The sequence below is a fragment of the Oncorhynchus clarkii genome, chromosome 13 (genome assembly GCF_045791955.1).
Source record: "Oncorhynchus clarkii lewisi isolate Uvic-CL-2024 chromosome 13, UVic_Ocla_1.0, whole genome shotgun sequence".
Classification (NCBI taxonomy): domain Eukaryota; kingdom Metazoa; phylum Chordata; class Actinopteri; order Salmoniformes; family Salmonidae; genus Oncorhynchus; species Oncorhynchus clarkii.
In genome coordinates, this window is record NC_092159.1 from 24702335 (window position 1) to 24724982 (window position 22648).

The window sequence follows — 22648 nt, forward strand, 5'->3', positions numbered from 1 at the left end:
TCCTAAAATAACTTCAGATATTTTCATATCTGATCAAAAGTCTTCTGATTAATGAATTATTTACTTTACCTCACGTTAGTCTCATTCCAAACGACGTAAACTGTTGGTTATCTGCACGAACCCAGTCTTCACTGAGTCATCCAAACATCAATTGTCTTAAATAATTGATTTATTAACTAACTAAACAATCACAGAAATGCATAAACAAAACAAACAAAGTAAATATGGTTACAAGAAATTATAGGAGAATGTGCCCTAGTGGGCTAAACCGGCATGGCGGCTTGTTAGACAAAAGGGAAGTGGAGGTCGACTAAGAAGTCACTACAGAGTTAATAATTATAACAATTGAAATGCTAATCCTTTACACAAGAACGCTCACTCATTCGGGAACAATTGCAATCTTTATATATACAGTGGGGATAACAAGTATTTGATACACTGCCGATTTTGCAGGTTTTCCTACTTACAAAGCATGTAGAGGTCTGTAATTTTTATCATAGGTACACTTCAACTGTGAGAGATGGAATCTAAAACAAAAATCCAGAAAATCACATTGTATGATTTTTAAGTAATTCATTTGCATTTTATTACATGACATAAGTATTTGATCACCTACCAAACAGTAAGAATTCCGGCTCTCACAGACCTGTTAGTTTTTCTTTAAGAAGCCCTCCTGTTCTCCACTCATTACCTGTATTAACTGCACCTGTTTGAACTAATTTACCTGTATAAAAGACACCTGTCCACACACTCAATCAAACAGACTCCAACCTCTCCACAATGGCCAAGACCAGAGAGCTGTGTAAGGACATCAGGGATAAATTGTAGACCTGCACAAGGCTGGGATGGGCTACAGGACAACAGGCAAGCAGCTTGGTGAGAAGGCAACAACTGTTGGTGCAATTATTAGAAAATGGAAGACGTTCAAGATGACGGTCAATCACCCTCGGTCTAGGGCTCAATGCAAGATCTCACCCTTCGTGGTGCATCAATGATCATGAGGAAGGTGAGGGATCAGCCCAGAACTACACGGCAGGACCTGGTCAATGACCTGAAGAGAGCTGGGAACACAGTCTCAAAGAAAACCATTAGTAACACACTACGCCGTCATGGATTAAAATCCTGCAGCGCACGCAAGGTCCCCCTGCTCAAGCCAGCGCATGTCCAGGCCCGTCTGAAGTTTGCCAATGACCATCTGGATGATCCAGAGGAGGAATGGGAGAAGGTCATGTGGTCTGATGAGACAAAAATAGAGCTTTTTGGTCTAAACTCCACTCGCTGTGTTTGGAGGAAGAAGAAGGATGAGTACAACCCCAAGAACACCATCCCAACCGTGAAGCATGGAGGTGGAAACATAATTATTTTGGTATGCTTTTCTGCAAAGGGGACAGGACGACTGCACCGTTTTGAGGGGAGGATGGATGGGGCCATGTATCGCGAGATCTTGGCCAACAACCTCCTTCCCTCAGTAAGAGCATTGAAGATGGGTCGTGGCTGGGTCTTCCAGCATGACAACGACCCGAAACACACAGCCAGGGCAAATAAGGAGTGGCTCCGTAAGAAGCATCTCAAGGTCCTGGAGTGGCCTAGCCAGTCTCCAGACCTGAACCCAATAGAAAATCTTTGGAGGGAGCTGAAAGTCTGTATTGCCCAGCGACAGCCCCGAAACCTGAAGGATCTGGAGAAGGTCTGTATGGAGGAGTGGGCCAAAATCCTTGCTGCAGTGTGTGCAAACCTGGTCAAGAACTACAGGAAACGTATGATCTCTGTAATTGCAAACAAAGGTTTCTGTACCAAATATTAAGTTCTGCTTTTCTGATATATCAAATACTTATGTCATGCAATAAAATGCAAATGAATTACTTAAAAATCATACAATGTGATTTTCTGGATTTTTGTTTTAGATTCCGTCTCTCACAGTTGAAGTGTACCTTTGATAAAAATTACAGACCTCTACGTGCTTTGTAAGTAGGAAAACCTGCAAAATACTCAGTGTATCAAATACTTGTTCTCCCCACTGTATTTATGCTCAGTGTGTTGTCTTGGTTGTCTTGTTGAAAAGTTTGTTTATTTTGTGGAATTGTTCGTCTCTCTCTCTCTCTCTGTCGTGGTTATAGTGGATAGTTCAGAGTGACATTCATTCATGTTGTTGTAGAATGGGTGTTTCGGCGGTTGACGTTCTTCGCGTTCAATGATACCGAATTCCTAGCTGCAGACTAGTAAATAATATCAAAGACTTGTTCTTATTCTGTCGGTATCGATAGTCTAAGAGTTTAACCACGTGGTATGGTTTAAAGATTCAGCAGTCTGGTCTGCAACCTTTGTACTCGTAATTGAGGGAAACATGGTCTACTTAGAATTTCTCAAAGTTGGGTTTCATTCGGAATTGCAGAAAAGAGGCTGTCCCAGGATGCCTGATCCTAACTGGGCTCATGGGCGGTCCTCTGATTTAGTTCAACTCAAAAGGGAATTGGAGTTTCCTTCATTAATCAGTCCAAAATCACATTACACAATTTTACAAACAATATCATCCTCACTCATTCATCTTATACAACAATTAGATGTAAAACCTCATATCTGAGGCTATTATATAAACAGTGTTATGGTAATGTGGCTGCACCGTCTCCCATGAGCTTCCCCAAGTTGTAACAAACGGACCAGTTCGTAGCTGGATTCTTCACCGATCTTTTATACCTTCTCCGGAACATGAAATTTGTTCGGACCTCAAGTTCTGTGAGGTGGAAGAAATTCACTCTGTCTCTTATACTGTGTCAATGAGGAGATAATCTCTTCGAGGAATTTACGGCCTCACTGACAACAGCAGCCTGGTTGAAGGAGCAGAGAGAGGCAGGGAGAGGGGGATGGTGCTTGCTGTACCCAAAGAGGGCAACGTCATGACAATGTATATAGTCTAAAACCGGTTCATCTCATTATCTAATTCCCTTCATCTGCATTGATCTGATAGGTGTAGTAGGTGTAGTATTTTTTTTTAAATGTTACCTTTATTTAACTAGGCAAGTCAGTTAAGAACAAATTCTTATTTTCAATGACGGCCTAGGAACCGTGGGTTAACTGCCTTGCTCAGGGGCAGAACAACAGATTTTTACCTTGTCAGCTCAGGGATTCGATCTTGCACCCTTTCGGTTACTAGTCCAACACTAACCTGCCTCCCCAGTAGAGAATGTGAAACGCTTTATTGAAAGAAGTTCATTATCCAAGTGTTATAAATACATGCATAATAAATATTATAATTGTAATATTATAAATACAAGTTCAATCTGTACTTCAATGCTTATCTTATCTGTGCATTATGAAAACAGAGAAAGAAAGAGGTGGAGAGAGAGGTGTAAAAGACAAAGGGTAAGAACATAGGAGCAGGGAAGGCAGCATATGATTAATGAGTCACAGTGCTAACCAAATATTCTCTGTTCATCACAATTGCATTATGGGTGAGGTGTCGATGATGGGCCTGGGGGTTGGCATCCTCTCTCACATCAAAACATATCTGCAGACGAGAGACAGAGCATGTTTAAACCTTTTGCTTTTATTTTTTATTCTAACATCATTAATCATCATAATCATCAGGAGGTGAAATGCAAAACTGACCTTGGATCATTAACTCTGGGACTACTGCATCTCTGTATTTCAATGTAAAGCATCTCTTTAATAATACTTCCTGTTGACCTGACCAAGTGACTTCTCACCTCTGATCATGCTGTGCCCTCTGTCGCCAGTTCAGATGTGGGAGCGGTTCACCGACTCAGCTGATATAACCTAGAGGATTTAGGGAGAAGAGGAGGAAGTGAAGGAGAGCGACTGTTATTGGGAAAATGAGTTCAACAGGAATCTGTGTGTGTGTGGTCTCACCTGGTGTCCACATCACACTAAGTGGCTGCAGAGTACTTTATGCTGAAAAACATGAACAGACACTCGAGGACAAACAATATAGCGTAGTTATAGAAATAATGAAGTGCCTCCATGGTTGGCCCTCTTGCCTATTCTTTGAAGGTGGAAGGAGCCACATTTATACACCTGAGCCTGATTACTTCACAACACAATCCATCAATCAGATTGATACATGAGTGTGTAGGTGTGGGTTAAAGGGTGTCTAATTGTTCTACATTTTTTCAATATGGGTTATTTAAAATAGCCAGTTTTGTTTTTGTACAGACATCACAACCTTACCTAAACAGCACCCTCACCTGAGAAGTAGAAACTGGGAATTGAATAACTGCAGTTGACATAGCTAAGTAAATGAAAGAATACTCTTATTGCAATGTGAATGGCTCTTAAAGAGCCTTTGATTGTGCATAGTCTAGTCTATGTTGTTACCAGGGAACAGCACCCTCTTCGAAGAGGAGGTGAAGATCTCCCGCACACGGATTGCCTCTCTTGCTGCGTTGTTGGACCCCATCCTTGAAACATCCTGCAGAGCAGCAGACTTCTCCTCTGGGACACGGTGGCGAGCTGCAGATCCCCTCCTGGTCCTCGTGTCCATCCTCATTAAGTTATGCAGGACACAGGTAGCCTTCACACACCTGAATTCCTCCAGGAGGCAGTCCCAGATGACCCTGGTCACCCAACCTTGCAGTGCCCTACACGTTAACTGTAGGCAATTGTTTTGAAGGAATCTCCAGTTACAAGTTATCTGTAGGAATATGGGAGATAATGTAATTATTAGACGTTTACATCACCAGGTCATTGTGGATTACTAAAGTATAATATCCCTGATAACAAATCATGATAACATTGGATTGATAGATGCATGGACACACATATGTGCATGTGTAGCATGTGACAATAACAGGATCATATCAAGGATAGCATCACAAATGAATACATAAATACCACTTGAAGCTTGATACGTTGATCATTTGAATCAGCTGTGCGGTGCTGAGGCAAAAACAACAATGTGCACCCCTTTGAGTTCCCAGGACCAGGACTGAGAACCACTGCTCTTCATTGGGATCTCTTCATATGTACACATGCTTTCATAGCTCTCTTTATCGGAGGACAGAAAACCTCACAAGAAACAGGCTTAATTTTAGTCAAATTACACCGCACTGAATATTATGCTATTATCTCCGTCCTCACTTCTAGCGACAGGAACTGCACAAAAGTACCTGCCCTATCCAGAATAGCCTACTCTCTCACTTTGACAGTTGGGGCTGCTATCCTTTCACCCTCCTCCATGGCTGTTAGCTAGCTACCTACAAATGCATTTGGAGTTTGTTTTTTTACAGTGATAAATATATCAAGATAGCTAGCTAATATGAAGTTAGGTAGCTGGTGAAATTTAATTCACTTAGCTAGCTATCTGTACAGTATGTGAAGTTGGCTAGATAGTTAGCTAGCCAACTAGCTAGCTCATTTAGCAGCACATTTGAGTTAGCCTGCACTGTAGCTAGTTAGCTAATAATACATTTTTTTTTTTTTTACATTCACGAAATGTATTTACTTACTTGAATAGGTTCTCCCAGCCATGTGGACAATTGGAAACGGGGCAGCAAAGTTTGTTTGTCACCAGAGTGTTTCAGATTATATTACTATTGAACTATGTACCCATTTAATAACCAGAACCTTCATACAAACCTGCTATGCTGAATAATTGACGCACAATCGAACGTGCTGCCAGCACGCCCACAAGCGAGTCACAACTGGCGGCCTAAGTGGCTCACGGCAATTTACCATTATCTAGTGTACATGCACCGTTAGGCCTACTTGTAACTTTATATACTTCGGTGGCTTGAGACTGCTAGCTAACAGTAAACGGACAGGAGGGAGTATGCCAGACCCCCCTAAAAGAGGCATAGCCCCCCTATCCATGAATCTCTAGTGACGTCCCTTCCCAGGGTTATATCTGTGTGGGCTTAGTCAGAAACAGGGGTCTCTCTTTTACATGTATTTAGGAAGTCACGACTCGTTTCTCATGTCTTTCTGTGTGTGTGTGTGTGTTTAACTGTTGGTTCTGTATCGGATGATTTCAGTCAGGCATAGAATGGACAGCACCAAAGGTGGTCCAATCAGGCAATATGCTTAGTGCTACTGCATAAAGTGGTACCACATTTTACTTCAAGGCCAACATATTGATACTACTGAATAACGTTGTGCAGTGGTTAAAAACTGTATTTTTAGTGTTTCTTTGATATGGGATGTTGTAGGAAACAGTTCCCTCGTTATGCTAATTCTAGCTAATGCAGCAGTAGTTACATAATAATCACATACATGTATTTAGTAGTGGAGTCCTACACTTCAGTGTTGGTACACATTCAGATTCAGTACAATGACTACAATTGAATTGCTTGCTTGTGTAATTACATACAATACATGTGAAATACATGTGAAATTCCCTCCCCAAATAATAATATGGATCCACACCACACATAGAGCTGTAGGAAATTGGAAACAGGTACACACAGTCACTCCATTAACTGGTTAAGCTTGGGTCCCCAAATCAAATCACATTCCCTCAACACACACTTATCACATTATCGCCCACGAGATGGAAGCAACCCCGGAAATATTCAATCAAAAAGGGCAGTGGTCTTTGGCTTAGTTCACTCCAAAGTGTAAATCACACACTGTTAACATTAAGTTTGCTTTTCCATTGAGCTGATAATTGCCCAGTCATGTACTTGTCATATAGCACTTTTCCATTATTGAGATTTCACTCTAGAACCATATTAACCCTATTATGTTTCCCCAAATGTTTTGTTACATATGAAAATTGCCGTTCAGCTTAGTGCAGATCAACTCGTTTCCCTCCGATATGTGAGGTCACTTTTCATGGCCCAATCACACGCCCGGCTGGCTGCCAAGCGCTCAGACCAGACGTGTGTGTGTGTGTATAATTCGATTGTGGCTTCCCTCCATCGGCGTAATTGCTAGTGTGAAATTAAGTGTGACTCAAATGTAGGGGAGGAGGAAGGAATCGGGAAAAGGAAGGGAAGTCGACCTAACTCATAATCCAATACAGTTACAGAGAGAGAACAGCACTAGGAAGTGGAGATAGGAGCCATATACCCATATACTGTACTGTAAAGCCCTGTTCCAATGTTCAAATGCATTGTTCTTTCCTCCTCCACCCCTTCATGCAATCATGAATCTAATCTATTTTGGATAGGTGAGAGTAAGGGTTCCCACTGTAGAGCATAACGCCAACACAGTCAAATCAGTGATGGCAAAGGGACCAATGGAGGAAGGATGCGTTTCCCAAAGTATTGGCGCCGGGCCTACAAAACGTTCAGGAGACACCACGGGGCAGTGCAGCCCTGGAACATCTAGTACTCTGTGTGGGCCACCCATCATATGATACTGTCGGAAGAAGAAGAGAGCAAAGAGGGCCAAGCCATATTGCTAACAAATACAGACCCGCGTCTATTCCAATTGACTACTTGTGGTCTCAATGTATCCCCTATCCCTTGGCTGGCAGTAGCCTTCCCAAGCAGCCTTCAACTAAGAGTCACTTCCTTAATTTAAGTGTCACTTTCAGTCCGTTCTGCTTCAAAGGGGCTTTTGGCTGGCTTCTCCTTGGAACATTCTGGTTATGTTTAACTCTATTTAGCTTCAGTACAGAGCAGCGGCCTGCTTATATGCCTACTGGTAGACATTCCCCCTTCCACTGGGCTCGGCTGTGCTGTGGCTATGAGGCGAACACACACTCAAACAAACACAAGCACACACACAAATATTCCCGTAGCTAAATCACTAACTGCTCTTCCCATTAACAGACAGACAGATGGGAATGCCGATTGGGGCCCGTCTAAAGTGGACAGAATGCTAAATGCACTAGCAAGCCAAAGAGGAAATGGAGCTCTCTCCTTATACTGAAATGTGTTCTAGTAGGCTATGATGGAGCCAGGAATGCTGTGATGAAGCTGGACCTCGCTGGTGAAAGTGGTTTCTTGATTTGAAGAGGTTTATGTTGGCTAGGTGTTAGTAACACCCGGGGAGTCATTTCATAACAGCTAATGTTATCATTCTTTGGCAGTGTTATGATTATGTCATTATGCAAAAATGCTCCAAAACAAACCTTTTAATGTTAGAAAAATTATGACATTTCTATCACACATTTACTTACATAACTCATGTAAATTATTATGAGGTACATAATGCAGCTATCTGGTCTAAAAGTTACCTGCCTCATTCCTATGATAGGAATGTAATGCATTTTCCCAGGCAGACAAAGACAGCTTCACCAGCGTGTTTGAATTGCCCTGCTTATTGGTTCCCTGTAAAGCACCGGCTTGGCTGTTTGTCAGCACAACGCCTAACATACGACTGGATTCCCTTAGCATTCCCTGGGCTAGCATGATGTCCATCACATTACACCACAGCTCTATTGTTGCTTCACCTTTTCTAAATGAGCCTGTCAGTCAGACACAGGGCCCTTGTCTTACACATCAGTTCTGTCATTGCCAATCGCCACACAACTTTATAATAATAATTATTATAATAATATATTAAATACTTACTGCTGATGGGATGTCAAAGTAATGCGAGCATATACTTAACAAAAATATAAACTCAACATGTAAAGTGTTGGTCCCATGTTTCATGAGCTGAAATAAAATATCCTAGAAATGTTCCACACGCACAAAAATCTTCTTTCGATCAAATTCTGTGCACAAATTTGTTTACATCACTGTTAGTGAGCATTTCTCCTTTGCCAAGATATTCCATCTACCTGACAGGTGTGGCATATCAAGAAGCTGATTAAACGGCATGATCATTACACCTTGTACTGGGGACAATAAAAGGCCATTCTAAAATGTGAAGTTTTGTCACACACAACAATGCCACAGATGTCTCCAGCGTGCAATTGGCATGATGACTGCAGTGCCAGAGAATTAAATGTAAATTTTTCTAACTGGCCTCACAACTGCAGACCACGTGTAACCACGCCGGCCCAGGACCTCCACATCCAGCTTCTTCTTCACCTGCGGGATCGTCTGAGACCAGCCACCCAGACAGCTGATGAAACTGTGGTTTTGCACAACTGAAGAATTTCTACACAAACTGTCTCAAGGAAGCTCATCCGCATGCTCGCCATCCTCGCCAGGTTCTTGACCTGACTGCAGTTTGGCGTCGTAACCGACTTCAGTCGGAAAATGCTCACCTTCAATGGCTACTGGCGTGCAGATGAAGTCTGCTTTTCACGGGTGAATCCTGGTTTCAACTGTACCTCCCAGGTGACGTCGTGTGGCAGTGGTTTTCTGATGTTGTAACGAGTGCACATAGAGAGGGAAGCAAGTTCAGGGAGTGAGGGTTTTAATAATTACAAGGAACAATGAACACTTAACAGACCGACATGAAAACCAAGTCAATAACACCTCAGGAAAGAACCAAGGGGAGTGACGGCTATAGGGAAGATAATCAACAAGGTTATGGAGTCCAGGTGAGTGAGACGATGGTGACAGGTGTGCGGGATAATCAGCAGCCTGATGACCTAGAGGCCGGAGAGGGAGTATACATGACAGTAGCCCCTCCCCGATGCGCAGGACGACAACAAAGGGGACGAACCCGGGCGTCAGGAGCTGACCGGTCACCCCTGCTGATGAACATGTCACGCCAGCTGAGGCACAGGAACCTGTCGAGTCAGCTGGGCCGCGGGAACCTGACAGATCGGTTGAAGCAGGTGAGCCCGGCTGTGGCGGGGGAGCCCGGCGAGCCCGGCTGTGGCGGGGGAGCCCGGCGATCCGGCTGTGGCGGGGGAGCCCGGCGATCCGGCTGTGGCGGGGGAGCCCGGCGATCCGGCTGTGGCGGGGGAGCCCGGCGATTCGGCTGTGGCGGGGGAGCCCGGCGATTCGGCTGTGGCGGGGGAGCCCGGCGATTCGGCTGTGGCGGGGGAGCCCGGCGATCCGGCTGTGGCGGGGGAGCCCGGCGAGCCTGTAGCAGTTCCCGGACCCGGCGTCATTACTCTGACAAAAATAAATAAATAATAATAACAATAACCTTCCTGATGCTACCCTTAGGTGAGGTGTTATACTGTAACGAGTACAATGAGAGTCGGGAAGCAAGTTCAGGGAGTGAGTGTTTTAATAAATAAAAGAAACAATGAACACGAAACACAAACAACGCACCGACATGAAAACAGAGTCAATAACACCTGAGGAAAGAACCAAGGGGAGTGACAGATATAGGGAAGATAATCAAGGAGGTGATGGAGTCCAGGTGAGTGTCACGAGGCGCAGGTGCGAGAGACGATGGCGATTGTGAATAAAGTGCCTCATGGTGGGGTTATGGTATGGGCAGGCATAAGCGGCGGACAACGTACACAGTTGCATTTTATCGATGGCAATTTGAAGGCACAGAGATACCGTGATGAGATCCTGAGGCCCATTGTCGTGCCATTCATCCGCTGCCATCTCATGTTTCAGCATGATAATGCACATGTCGCATGGATCTGTACACAATTCCTGGAAGCTGTAAATGTTCCAGTTCTTCCATGGCCTGCATACTCACCAGATGTCACCCACTGAGCATGTTTGGGATGCTCTGGATCAACTTGTACGACAGCGTGTTCCAGTTCTCGCCAATATCAGCAACTTCGCACAGCCATTGAAGAGGAAAGGGACAACATTCCACAGGCCACAATCAACAACCTGATCAACTCTATGCGAAGGAGATGTCGCACTGCATGAGGTAAATGGTGGTCACACCAGATACTGACTGGTTTTCTGATCCACACCCCTACCTTTATTTTGAAGGTATCTGTGACCAATAGATGCATATCTGTTTTCCCAGTCACGTGAAATACATAGATTAGGGCCTAATGAGTTGATTGATTTCCTTAAATGAACTGTAACTTAGTGAAATCGTTGAAATTGTTGCATGTTGCGTTTATATTTTTGTTCAGTGTAAGACCATTCTGATGAAATGGATTTGAGTTTTGTGGCTATTTACTGAGAGAAATGTTTGACGGTATGCGGGGACTATATGACGTATGTGGCCTGCTTGGAATGACATGTTTGTGGGATGTGAGAAAATAACCATTTAGGAAAGGCAACATAATGACAAGTAATGCGTGTCGGTCCGTATGTCTCGTCTGTCTGCGTGTCGTCTGTCTCTCTCCGTGTGTATATCATACACTTAGAACAGACTAAACTAGCCTATACTCAGCTCCTGCCTTCCCACATCTTGGAGCTGTACAATTTGGTTCAATCTGGTTGATCGGACCTCCGAAGATTTGAAGACGCAGTTCTACAACCCTGAATTGCCATGCGGTGAAGCTGGCTTCTATGAAGAAATTCTGTACCTTGTCTTAGAAGCCCAAACGCAGCTGTAATAAGATCCGATGAGGGTAACGTTTACGCATGGGCTTGTGTCACCTCCACGAGATTCCTAGCGCTGAGATTAAGATTCACGGGCGAGTTCTAACTTGTCACTTAGTCATGCATTGATGTCAATGGGAGACTAAGTGAAACTCCAATTAAGGTGGAAATGAGCATTCTCCCCTTTAGATAGCGTGGTCCTCTCCTCCTCCTTGTCATACAGTGGGGCAAAAAAAGTATTTAGTCAGCCACCAATTGTGCAAGTTCTCCCACTTAAAAAGATGAGAGAAGCCTGTAATTTTCATCATAGGTACACTTCAACTATGACAGACAAAATTAGAAAAAAAATCCAGAAAATCACATTGTAGGATTTTTTATGAATTTATTTGCATATTATGGTGGAAAATAAGTATTTGGTCAATAACAAAAGTTTATCTCAATACTTTGTTATATACCCTTTTTTGGCAATGACAGAGGTCAAACGTTTTCTGTAAGTCTTCACAAGGTTTTCACACACTGTTGCTGGTATTTTGGCCCATTCCTCCATGCAGATCTCCTCTAGAGCAGTGATGTTTTGGGGCTGTTGCTGGGCAACAGAGACTTTCAACTCCCTCCAAAGATTTTCTATGGGGTTGAGATCTGGAGACTGGCTAGGCCACTCCAGGACCTTGAAATGCTTCTTACGAAGCCACTCCTTCGTTGCCCGGGTGGTGTGTTTGGAATCATTGTCATGCTGAAAGACCCAGCCACGTTTCATCTTCAATGCCCTTGCTGATGGAAGGAGGTTTTCACTCAAAATCTCACGATACATGGCCCCATTCATTCTTTCCTTTACACGGATCAGTCGTCCTGGTCCCTTTGCAGAAAAACAGCCCCAAAGCATGATGTTTCCACCCCCATGCTTCACAGTAGGTATGGTGTTCTTTGGATGCAACTCAGCATTCTTTGTCCTCCAAACACGACGAGTTTAGTTTTTACCAAAAAGTTATATTTTGGATTCATCTGACCATATGACATTCTCCCAATCTTCTTCTGGATCATCCAAATGCTCTCTAGCAAACTTCAGACGGGCCTGGACATGTACTGGCTTAAGCAGGGGGACACATCTGTCACTGCAGGATTTGAGTCCCTGGCGGCGTAGTGTGTTACTGATGGTAGGCTTTGTTACTTTGGTCCCAGCTCTCTGCAGGTCATTCACTAGGTCCCCCCGTGTGGTTCTGGGATTTTTGCTCACCGTTCTTGTGATCATTTTGACCCCACGGGGTGAGATCTTGCGTGGAGCCCCAGATCGAGGGAGACTATCAGTGGTCTTGTATGTCTTCCATTTCCTAATAATTGCTCCAACAGTTGATTTCTTCAAACCAAGCTGCCTACCTATTGCAGATTCAGTCTTCCCAGCCTGGTGCAGGTCTACAATTTTGTTTCTGGTGTCCTTTGACAGCTCTTTGGTCTTGGCCGTAGTGGAGTTTGGAGTGTGACTGTTTGAGGTTGTGGACAGGTGTGTTTTATACTGATAACAAGTTCAAACAGGTGCCATTAATTCCCGGTAACGAGTGGAGGACAGAGGAGCCTCTTAAAGAAGTTACAGGTCTGTGAGCGCCAGAAATCTTGCTTGTTTGTAGGTGACCAAATACTTATTTTCCACCATAATTTGCAAATAAATTCATAAAAAATCCTACAATGTGATTTTCTGGATTTCTTTTCTCATTTTGTCTGTCATAGTTGAAGTGTACCTATGATGAAAATTACAGGCCTCTCATCTTTTTAAATGGGAGAACTTGCACAATTGGTGGCTGACTAAATACTTTTTTGCCCCACTGTATCTCACCAGCTCTAAGTGCTCTGTGTATTGAGCTGAGGAACTTAGTGGTTTACCTTTTTTTTTAAACCGACAAAGAAAACAAACCCAGAGCCATCACTCAGGCACCTACAGAACATGCACTCTACCCTGCCTCTTCACGATATTAATCATATCTTTATTCTCACACACACACATACGCACGCACAAACCCACACTCTCACTCTCATCCTGAGACACACACTCCACCCTGCCTCTTCGAGGTTCTATAATCATACCTTCATTGGTAAGGGCCAGGAGGACAGCTGGCCATATGACACCTCTCCTTCCTGCATCAGGGAGACCCCCAATAGCGTCCGTGACGTCACTCGTCACCAGAATGTCTCCACGGAGGACAGGTGGTGACTGCGACTCTGGCACAGGAAGAAGGGTGGCTCCACTTGACTTCTCCATGATGCCTGGAGAAGGAGAGACCGAGAAGCTGAGGGCGAGAGAGCGAAACAGAGAATGAGAGAGAAACAGAGAAAGAGAGGGAGCAAATAGAGAGGGATGAGTGAGGGAGATGAAGAGAGCGAGAGAGTAAGGTATCAAACGGGGCAGTTGGAGAGAACCGAGAGGGTGAAATGCTCGCAGGAAAGGCAAAACACTGAACACAGAGTGGGGTGATGTGTTTTTGCCAAACGGGTGAAATCGCTATGACAGGATGGTGCCGTAGGGAGCTAACTGGACAGAACCAGCTCTGTTCTGTTCCGGTTGAGGACAAACCTCGGGGTATGTGCCCTCCTCCTTCAGTTCTTCCCTCAAACACAGAGTCCATTCTCTCTCTCTCTCTGTGTGTTCTGTTGTTTTGTCTCGGGCCTCAGCCTTTGTTCATTGAGTCCGGGGTTATGTAAGACAGGGTGACAGTGTTTCTGTTGCTGTTTTGTAACTCTGGACATGGTAGGTTGGAGGAGAGAAGAAGGAGGTTTGGTTGGCTCAAAGTGATGCACACAGAGACAAATACTCATAAACACACACTCAGACAAACAAACCCATAAAAACATTAATACAGACCAGACCGATATCGGTCTGTCTGTGTGCATGTTTGGTTTTGTGCTCTGTACTGGTACCCCGTGTATATAGCCAAGTATCGTTACTCATTGTGTATTTATTTGACCTGTTAGTCATGTGTGTGTGTGTGTGTGTGTGTGTGTGTGTGTGTGTGTGTGTGTGTGGATGAAAGGTGTAATTGCTCTGACTCACGGCTCGGCTCTGCAAAACCTCATCTAGAACCATCCCCTCATCCCCAGGCTCTTTCGGGATCTGCTTCCCTCTGTTTGGTTAAACACGTTTCAATCTCCTGCTTTTTTAGTTGTCTTTCCCACTCTCTCCATCTTGCCTTTTGTCTCTTTTTTTTGCACCCCTTTCCATCCATCGCTCTGTTTTGGATGTCGTTGTGCCTCATCCCACTGTTCTTTCTCACTTTCAGTCCCTCAAATTATAATGGAGCTGGGCCTCGTTCTCCTCTTGTTCTAATTGTCTTTTCGCAACCTCATTACTTTTTTATTTATTCACAATGGCAGCTTTCCTGTGTTCTGTCTCTCCCGAGTCTTTCGATCTCTGATTCATAACATGATATAGAAGCCACGGGTGCACTGTCAGACTCAAGGCAGCGTGATTGACGTGGCATCAGAATATGTTACATGGCAGACGTCGTTCGGTAGTTTCTCTGAGGTAATACTAGACAAGTGGCAGGAAGATTGACATGTGTTGGCAGTTCGATAGTGTTAGCTCTACCGCTGTCTAGTCAATAGCACGTTTTGTCAGATGTTGTAGAACTGCGCAAAGGTGAATGTTGGGTCTACCACCCTTGGCTATCAATGCCATATCCACTGCTTTTCTTCCCCCTGCATACAGAAAACCATCATCTGCATTCAATAGTCCTCTGCCTTTTCTGTCACGAATGCTGAAGAAATTCTGTCCAGCTTGGCCGACGGGCCTTTGTGAGCTGTCAATCACATTTACAACCAATCCGATTGTGCCGTGTATTATACAGCACTTGCTCTCGGGATCCATGGTGCTGTCTTTTCTAGTCAACAAAGAGAAGCTGAAACGGGGCCTGCTTCCCAAAATGGCACCCTATTCCCTACACAGTGCACTACTTTTGACCAGGGAATAGGGTGCCATTTTGGGATGCATACAAAAAGTAGTGCACTATGTAGGGAATAGGGTGCCATTTGGGATGCAGACATTGCCTGCATTCCATTACCCCTCCCACTCCCACGTAGTCTGTTATGTGGATTCAATTTACTTAGTGCCAGTATAAATTGGCAGAGTATTCCCCTCCATGAGGCCAGCAGTTTTTTTCCTTATGCTAATGTTTTCCATCTCCACTAAATACTTCACTGTTGTTGGTAATGACCCTAGCAGGGCACCGTAGTGGGCAGGGTCTGTGAGTCATCAGCTGTAATAACCAGGCGTAGGAATGAAATAAAATCCTGATTGCGTTCCTGTGATTCAGAACGAGCCTGGTTGGAGTGTATGGGGTGATGATTAAATCATGGGGTTTGTTCGTAGAAACACTGCAGGCAAATGAGGAATTCCCTAGATTGTGGTGGTGACGCTGTTGGAGGTGATTACGATGTTGACGGCGGTGATGTCTGTGACCATTGTGGCTACGGACACAAATTAGGTCACTGAACCTCATATTGCCCCTTTATTACCCGTCTGACCTACTAAATCGCACCTCCAAAGACAGGGGACAGTGTGTAACCCAAAACAGTCCCAGTCTATACCAGAAGAGTTCCCATACAGCACCACAGCCGTCCACCCCGACACTACTGCTCCCACTGACTGCACTGTCATAAAACAGACCTGCTATCCAATATACAGAATGTGTACAGTAGACACAGTGGGCGTGTATTTAAAAAGTCAACAGAAACCCAGAAGAGGGCAAGCAGCCAACTGCCACAGAGGAGTTATTGTGGCTAAGCCACACCCTAGTCCCACAGCTAGCCAGCCTTCACTCCTAGAATCACAACCTTCACACTCTTTGGCTCTCTGTACGATGCCATGGTCCATGCCTAAGGCCGGACACAGACAAAGCCTTAGTCCTGGACTGAAAGGAAGGCTGATTGGACAATCTCTATTGAAGGCGCTTTTTAGTCGAAAGACACCAGGCAAAATATGTATAGTAGGTTATTGCAGTTTGCTGCTTCAAAGACATGTGCATGGAAACTGAAATGCATGCTTTCTCACCTGCAACACACACAGTCAAATGCATGCACACACGCACACACCCTGACTCCTCAGTGGGGCTCCCAGACGGAGAGAACAGAGCAGCTGAACTTTGTGGCTGGGCTGGTTCTCTCCTGGCAGAGACTTCCAACAGGCAGCCATGTCATTGGTATTCCGTGGCTGGCCCGGCTGCCTGGCTCTCTACTGAGCACCACTTTCCCAGTCTCTCTCTCTCTCTCTCTCTCTCTTTGCCGTTGAGCCGCACGACTCTACACCAGTCAGGGATTGTTGTCGCCACATGACACTCCCTGTTCCACACCTGTCACACTGTGCTGAAGAGACACACACACACACAGGGATAGAATCACATACTAGCAAGTTCATACACTCATAACCATACACACTCACTCACATACATGTACACTCACACACACACACAAGCGTACACTTACACACAGACACGTACGCAAACAGACGGTTATTTATTTAACCTTTGTTTTGGATAGATAAGGGAGTTTTTGTGTCTGAATGTATACACCCACAACCATCTGTTTCTCTCTCTCGCCCCTCTCACACACACTCGCACCCTTTTCCCCTCCCTCCCTTTGAACCCCCCCCCCCGTTAACATACCCGCCCCTCTTCCGATGGTTTCAGAACAACAACTTTGTGTCCTCAAAGCTCAAATGATCCCCCGTTAACCAGCCCAGTCGTTCGGACAGTGGTCACTCTCTGAGCTCTTTATGTTTGACTTCACATTCTAATGTCTCTGTGTGTCAGTTCTGTTGGATTTAGGACCAATGGAGTGGGTGCTGTATGGACAACTGCAGAATAGTCGCAAAACTCCTGCAAAACTCCTGCAAAACTCCTGCAATATTTCTATATTTCTTCATTTTTACTTTTAGATTTGTGTCTATTGTTGTCTGTTGTTAGATACTACTGCGCTGTTGGAGCTAGGAACACAAGCATTTCGCTACACCCGCAATAACATCTGCTACATACAGTATGTGTGTGCAGAATATGATGTGATTTGGTACAATCCAATGTACTGAAAGAGAAAAAGGGTCTGAAAAGAGAACGGTTCTAACCAACACAGCTCTGTCTGACTCAGTTCTTCTGTTATCTCCGTCTATCACTCAATAATGCCGCACCCACTCAGACGAGGGCCGCATTAATCACGTAACAAGTGCCTGTTCTTTTGAATCCAAGGCACTTTTTATAAGGAGACTGTCCTCGAGACTCTGGTATCCAAGGTAACTGTGGCGTTGAGGCTTTCCCCCTTTCATGTCCCAGTGTGTCAATGAGGACTCAGTCACTGACTGACACATACACACACACACACTTGTAGGAGATACTCTTGTAGACTTGTAGGAGATTGTCGGAGTCGTGTGAGGCACAACCAATGTGTCAGTCCACTAAAATAAGGCTTTATATGCACATACACTGCCGGTCCAAAGTTTTAGAACACGTACTCATTCAAAGCTTTTTCTTTATTTTGACTATTTCCTACATTGTTTAATAATAGTGAACACAAAATTATATTTTATATTTGATATTCTTCAAATAGCCACCTTTTTGCCTTTGACAGCTTTGCACACTCTCGGCATTATCTCAACCAGCTTCATGAGGCAGTCACCTGGAATGCGTTTCAATTAACAGGTGTGCCTTCTTAATGCATTTGAGCCAATCAGTTGTGTTGTGACAAGGTAGGGTGGGTAAACAGGAGATAGTCCTATTTGGTAAATGATCAAGTCCATATTATGGCAAGAACAGCTCAAATGAGAAATGACAGTCCATCAATACTTTAAGACATGAAGGTCAGTCAATATGGAAAATGTCAAGAACTTTGAACGTTCCTTTAAGTGCAGTCGTAAAAACCATCAAGTGCTATGATGAAACTGGCTCTCATGAGGACCGCCACAGGAATGAGTTACCTCTGCTGCAGAAGATACGTTCATGAGAGTTACCAGCCTCAGAAATTGCAGCCCAAATTAATGCTTCAGAGTTCAAGTTCAGACACATCTCGACATCAACTGTTCAGAGGAGACCGTGTGAATCAGGCCTTCATGGTCAAATTGCTGCAAAGAAACCACAACTAAAGGACACCAATAAGAAGAAAAGACTTGCTTGGGCCAAGAAACACGAGCAATGGACATTAGACCGGTGGAAATGTGTCCTCTGGTCTGGACCAAATTGGACATCTTTGGTTCCAACCGCCATGTCTTTGTGAGACTGGGTGTTGGTGAACTGATGATGTCTGCGTGTGTATTTTCTACCGTTAAGCATGGAGGAGGAGGTGTGATGGTGTCAGGGTGCTTTGCTGGTGACATGGTCTGTGATTTATTTAGAATTCAAGGCACACTTAACCAGCATGGCTGCCACAGCATTCTGCAGCGATATGCCATCCCATCTGGTTTGCGCTTAGTGAGACTATCATTTGTTTTTCAACAGGACAATGACCCAACACACCTCCAGGCTGTGTAAGGGCTATTTTACCAAGAAGGAGATTGATGGAATGCTGCATCAGATGCACCACAATCCCCCGACCTCAACCAAATTGAGATGGTTTGGGATGAGTCGGACCGCAGAGTGAAGGAAAAGCAGCCAACAAGTTCTCAGCATATGTGGGAACTCCTTCAAGACTGTTGGAAAAGCATTCCTGGTGAAGCTGGTTGAGAAAATGCCAAGAGTGTGCAAAGCTGTCATCAAGGCAAAGGGTGTCAATTTGAAGAATCTCAAATACAAATAATATTTTGATTTGTTTATCGCTTTTTTTTGGTTACTACGTGATTCCATATTTGTTATTTCATAGTTTTGATATCTTCATTATTATTCTACAATGTAGAAAATAGTCTAAATAAAAACCCTTGAATGAGTGGGTGTTGTAAAACTTTTGACCGTTACTGTATATTGCAATTCAGTACTGTAGATGATACAATAACAACTGTAATTCCATCCAGATAAGTCTACGTGTATTGTGTGCTGCTCGTCAGGTGGTAGGTAGCATGTTTCACAACTGTTATGATAGCAGAGTCAGATGCACGCAGCGCAGACAGACAGACAAGACGTTCTGTTGGAGAATCGAGGGTTCCTCCTACTGGCTGCTAGTGGAAATGGAGATTCATTTTTAAAGAGAACACGGAGGGTTTGCTCAAATTTGAGTTAACAATATTATTGTCTGGGCACGCGAGAACAAAGGGGGTTTATACACCAGCAGTCAAATCACTTTTTTTGCTGGAGTTAGGTTCTACACACAAGCACACTCACACACTCACGTAGTCCACACACCAGAGTCCAGTCAGGTAGTATGCTGCTGTCTCCCCGCCCACGCTGTCAAAACTTAAGGCCATTATTCAAAGGTCACTTGGCTACTAGCGCTTTGCCTACACCTTTATTTGGAACCGTTTTTAAATATTCAAAACCTGACCTTTTGTATTGGGACAGTTAAAGTCGCGTCCGTTAAGAGAGAGTGTGTTGAGAAAGGTATGGTCATTGGTCACCTGTACATTTGGAGTATTTTACCTTGGACCTATACGGAGATTTTGTGTGTTGTATTTATACCAATTAAACTATAGTATAAACATAAGCCTATTGAATATATCTGTACATTGTATGTTCACACAGTATGTGTGTACGGGGATGCAATCATTTATTGGTATTTACAAAACTGCGGTTCACATGTATTCTCATTAGGTTTTGCAGGTGAATGAGTTCATTCCCAGGCATTATACACTTTAGAAGCAGATATCAAGACACATCACTATCTTCATAGTTCACCTACTGTCAGTATTGCATGACAAAGAGTTATGCTAAAATGACACAGTGCATGCTTTCAAGGGGAGGATCAGGTTCCTTACCTAGCCAAGTGTGGGTTAGAATGACTCTATGGCTGTCTCTATCTCTAATGGGATCCTATTCCCTATATAGTGCACTGCTTTTGACCAGGGACTATAGGGCTCTGGTAAAAAGTAGTTCACTGTATTTGGGAATAAGGTGCCGTTTGAGAAAGCCATTTTGAGACGCGTCTAGCTTCAACACATTATCCCCCATTTCCAGCCTAGTTCCGTTAGCAGGTTAGGTCCGAGTTAGCCTGGTTGCTAATATGTTTGTCTGCTTGTGGTTATCCGTCTCCTCATATATGCATTGTCCTGCCAGGGATGACATTTGGTGGCAGCAATGGGATGTAATAATGTTTGGTATGATGTATTATTTAAATTGATGGTGTAGGCTGCGGCTCGGATGTAATTGTTTTAACCCTGTTTGGACCAAAGGAAGAATAGCTTCTGCTTTAAGTCCCAAATGGCAAACCTACCCCCTATATTTCTCTGGTCTAAAGTCGTGCACGATGTAAAGCATAGGGAGACATTTGGTACGATCCCCTGTCTCTCCCAATGAGGTGTCCTCCCCCTCCAGCCCTCTCTCACCTCTGACAGCATATGCCATCACCCGCTATCCAAACGAGACGAATCCCCTAGCACCGGTGCAAGCGGGAGGGACAGACGGAAGCAAGTTTAAAGCTTATTTGCACAAGGCTTATCGAATTGTCTCGTAACTTAATTCACTCTCATATGACAATCCCAGGCAAAAATGTAGCCCCTTTGTTATGTATATAGAATGTATATATATATATATATATATATATATATTATGTATAAATCAGTGGCTCGTAGGTTATGGTTTAATTTTCAATACGTTTGGTGTTGTGAGGGAAATATAATTACTTATAGTTGAAAATGCATTTAGGTACTATAACTGCTATAGCTTAATATAAATTACTATAGCTTACAGTTTCTATTAATATTTATTAGTTGGGACTCCCAGCATCCCCTGTTTGCTGAAATTCTGTTGCTTCCCTCAAAGCGCAGATACAGGCTCTCTAAGTGTAGAACTAACAGGTCAAAACTCTCCTTCATGCCAGCTGCTGTCAGCTTTCTCAATAAGCTGTAGTTCTCTACTGTTAGGTATGGACTGACTATTCATGCCTGGTACGAGGTCTACTTCCTGTGTACACAATGCTGTATACAGTTGAAGTTGGAAGTTTACATACACTTTGGTTGGAGTTATTAAAACAATTTTTTCAACAACTCCACAAATTTCTTGTTAACAAACTATAGTGTTGGCTAGTGTTGGCTAGTTGGTTATGACATCTACTTTGCAAGTCATTTTACTAACAATTGTTTACAGACATATTATTTCACTTATAATTCACTGTATCACAATTCCAGTGGGTCAGACGTTTACATACACTAAGTTGACTGTGCCTTTAAACAGCTTGGAAAATTTCAGAATATGATGTCATGGCTTTAGAAGCTTCTGATAGGCTAATTGACATAATTTGAGTCAATTGGAAGTGTACCTGTGTCTGGTTCATCCTTGGGAGCAATGGCAGCATCATGTTGTGGGGGTGCTTTGCTGCAAGAGAGACTGGTGCACATCACAAAATAGATGGCTTCATGAGGGAGGAAAATTGTGTGGATATATTGAAGCAACATCTCAAGACATCAGCTTGTTAAAGCTTGGGTCTTCCAAATGGACAATGACCCCAAGCATCCTTCCAAAGTTGTGGAAAATGGCTTAAGGACAACAAAGTCAAGGAATTGGAGTGTCCATCACACAAAGCCCTGACCTAAATTCTATAGAAAATTTGTGGGTAGAACTGAAAAGGTGTGTGCGAGCAAGGAGGCCTACAAACCTGACTCAGTTACACCAGCTCTGTCAGGAGGAATGGGACAAAATTCACCCAACTTATTGTGGGAAGCTTGTGGAAGGCTACCCAAAACGTTTGACCCAAGTTAAACAATTTAAAGGCAATGCTACCAAATACTAATTGAGTGTATGTAAACTTCTGACCCACTGGGAATGTGATGAAAGAAATAAAAGCTGAAATAAATCATTCTCTCTACTATTATTCTGACATTTCACATTCTTAAAATAAAGTGGTGATCCTAACTGACAGAACATTTTTACTAGGATTAAATGTCAGGAATTGTGAAAACTGAGTTTAAATGATTTGCCCATCTGAGATAATAAAGACTCTAGTCTATTACTCTACCCTATCAACACAGCGTGACAAAATGGCATCCATTATGCAGTTTTACTCTAGTAGCTTATCTGCTCTCGTTCTGGGTCAAAGGTTAATCTAGCATTATTATCAACAAGCCCTTATGTCAGGGCCAGCATTTGATTGACAGGACCACATGAGAAGCTGTCTCCGGGTCTCCTGGGCTTAAGGGCTTGCCTGGACCAGGCAGGCGTTCAGTGGCTCGGTCTCCGTGGCGATTCCCTGCATAATGTAAAGTGGTTGGCTGTGTTCCATGGCTCTGGGAGCCAGAGTGCTAATGGGGTGCTAATGTCCCTGGTGTC

At 43.8% G+C, this 22648-nt stretch overlaps 2 protein-coding genes across 2 annotated transcripts in view; one reads left to right on the forward strand and one right to left on the reverse strand.

Moving 5' to 3' along the window:
• Nucleotides 1–22648, forward strand: part of LOC139424681 (protein kinase C alpha type-like) — a 214009-nt gene that overhangs the window by 135255 nt on the left and 56106 nt on the right. The gene's annotated exons all lie outside the window — the stretch shown is intronic.
• LOC139424682 (cuticle collagen 13-like) lies at nucleotides 9091–13703 on the reverse strand. The gene is made up of 2 exons (XM_071176754.1): nucleotides 13350–13703; nucleotides 9091–9920 (listed from the first exon to the last, which is right to left on the reverse strand). Exon 2 carries the CDS (start codon nucleotides 9914–9916, stop codon nucleotides 9566–9568), a length of 351 nt encoding a protein of 116 aa, XP_071032855.1. The 5' UTR covers nucleotides 9917–9920; nucleotides 13350–13703; the 3' UTR covers nucleotides 9091–9565.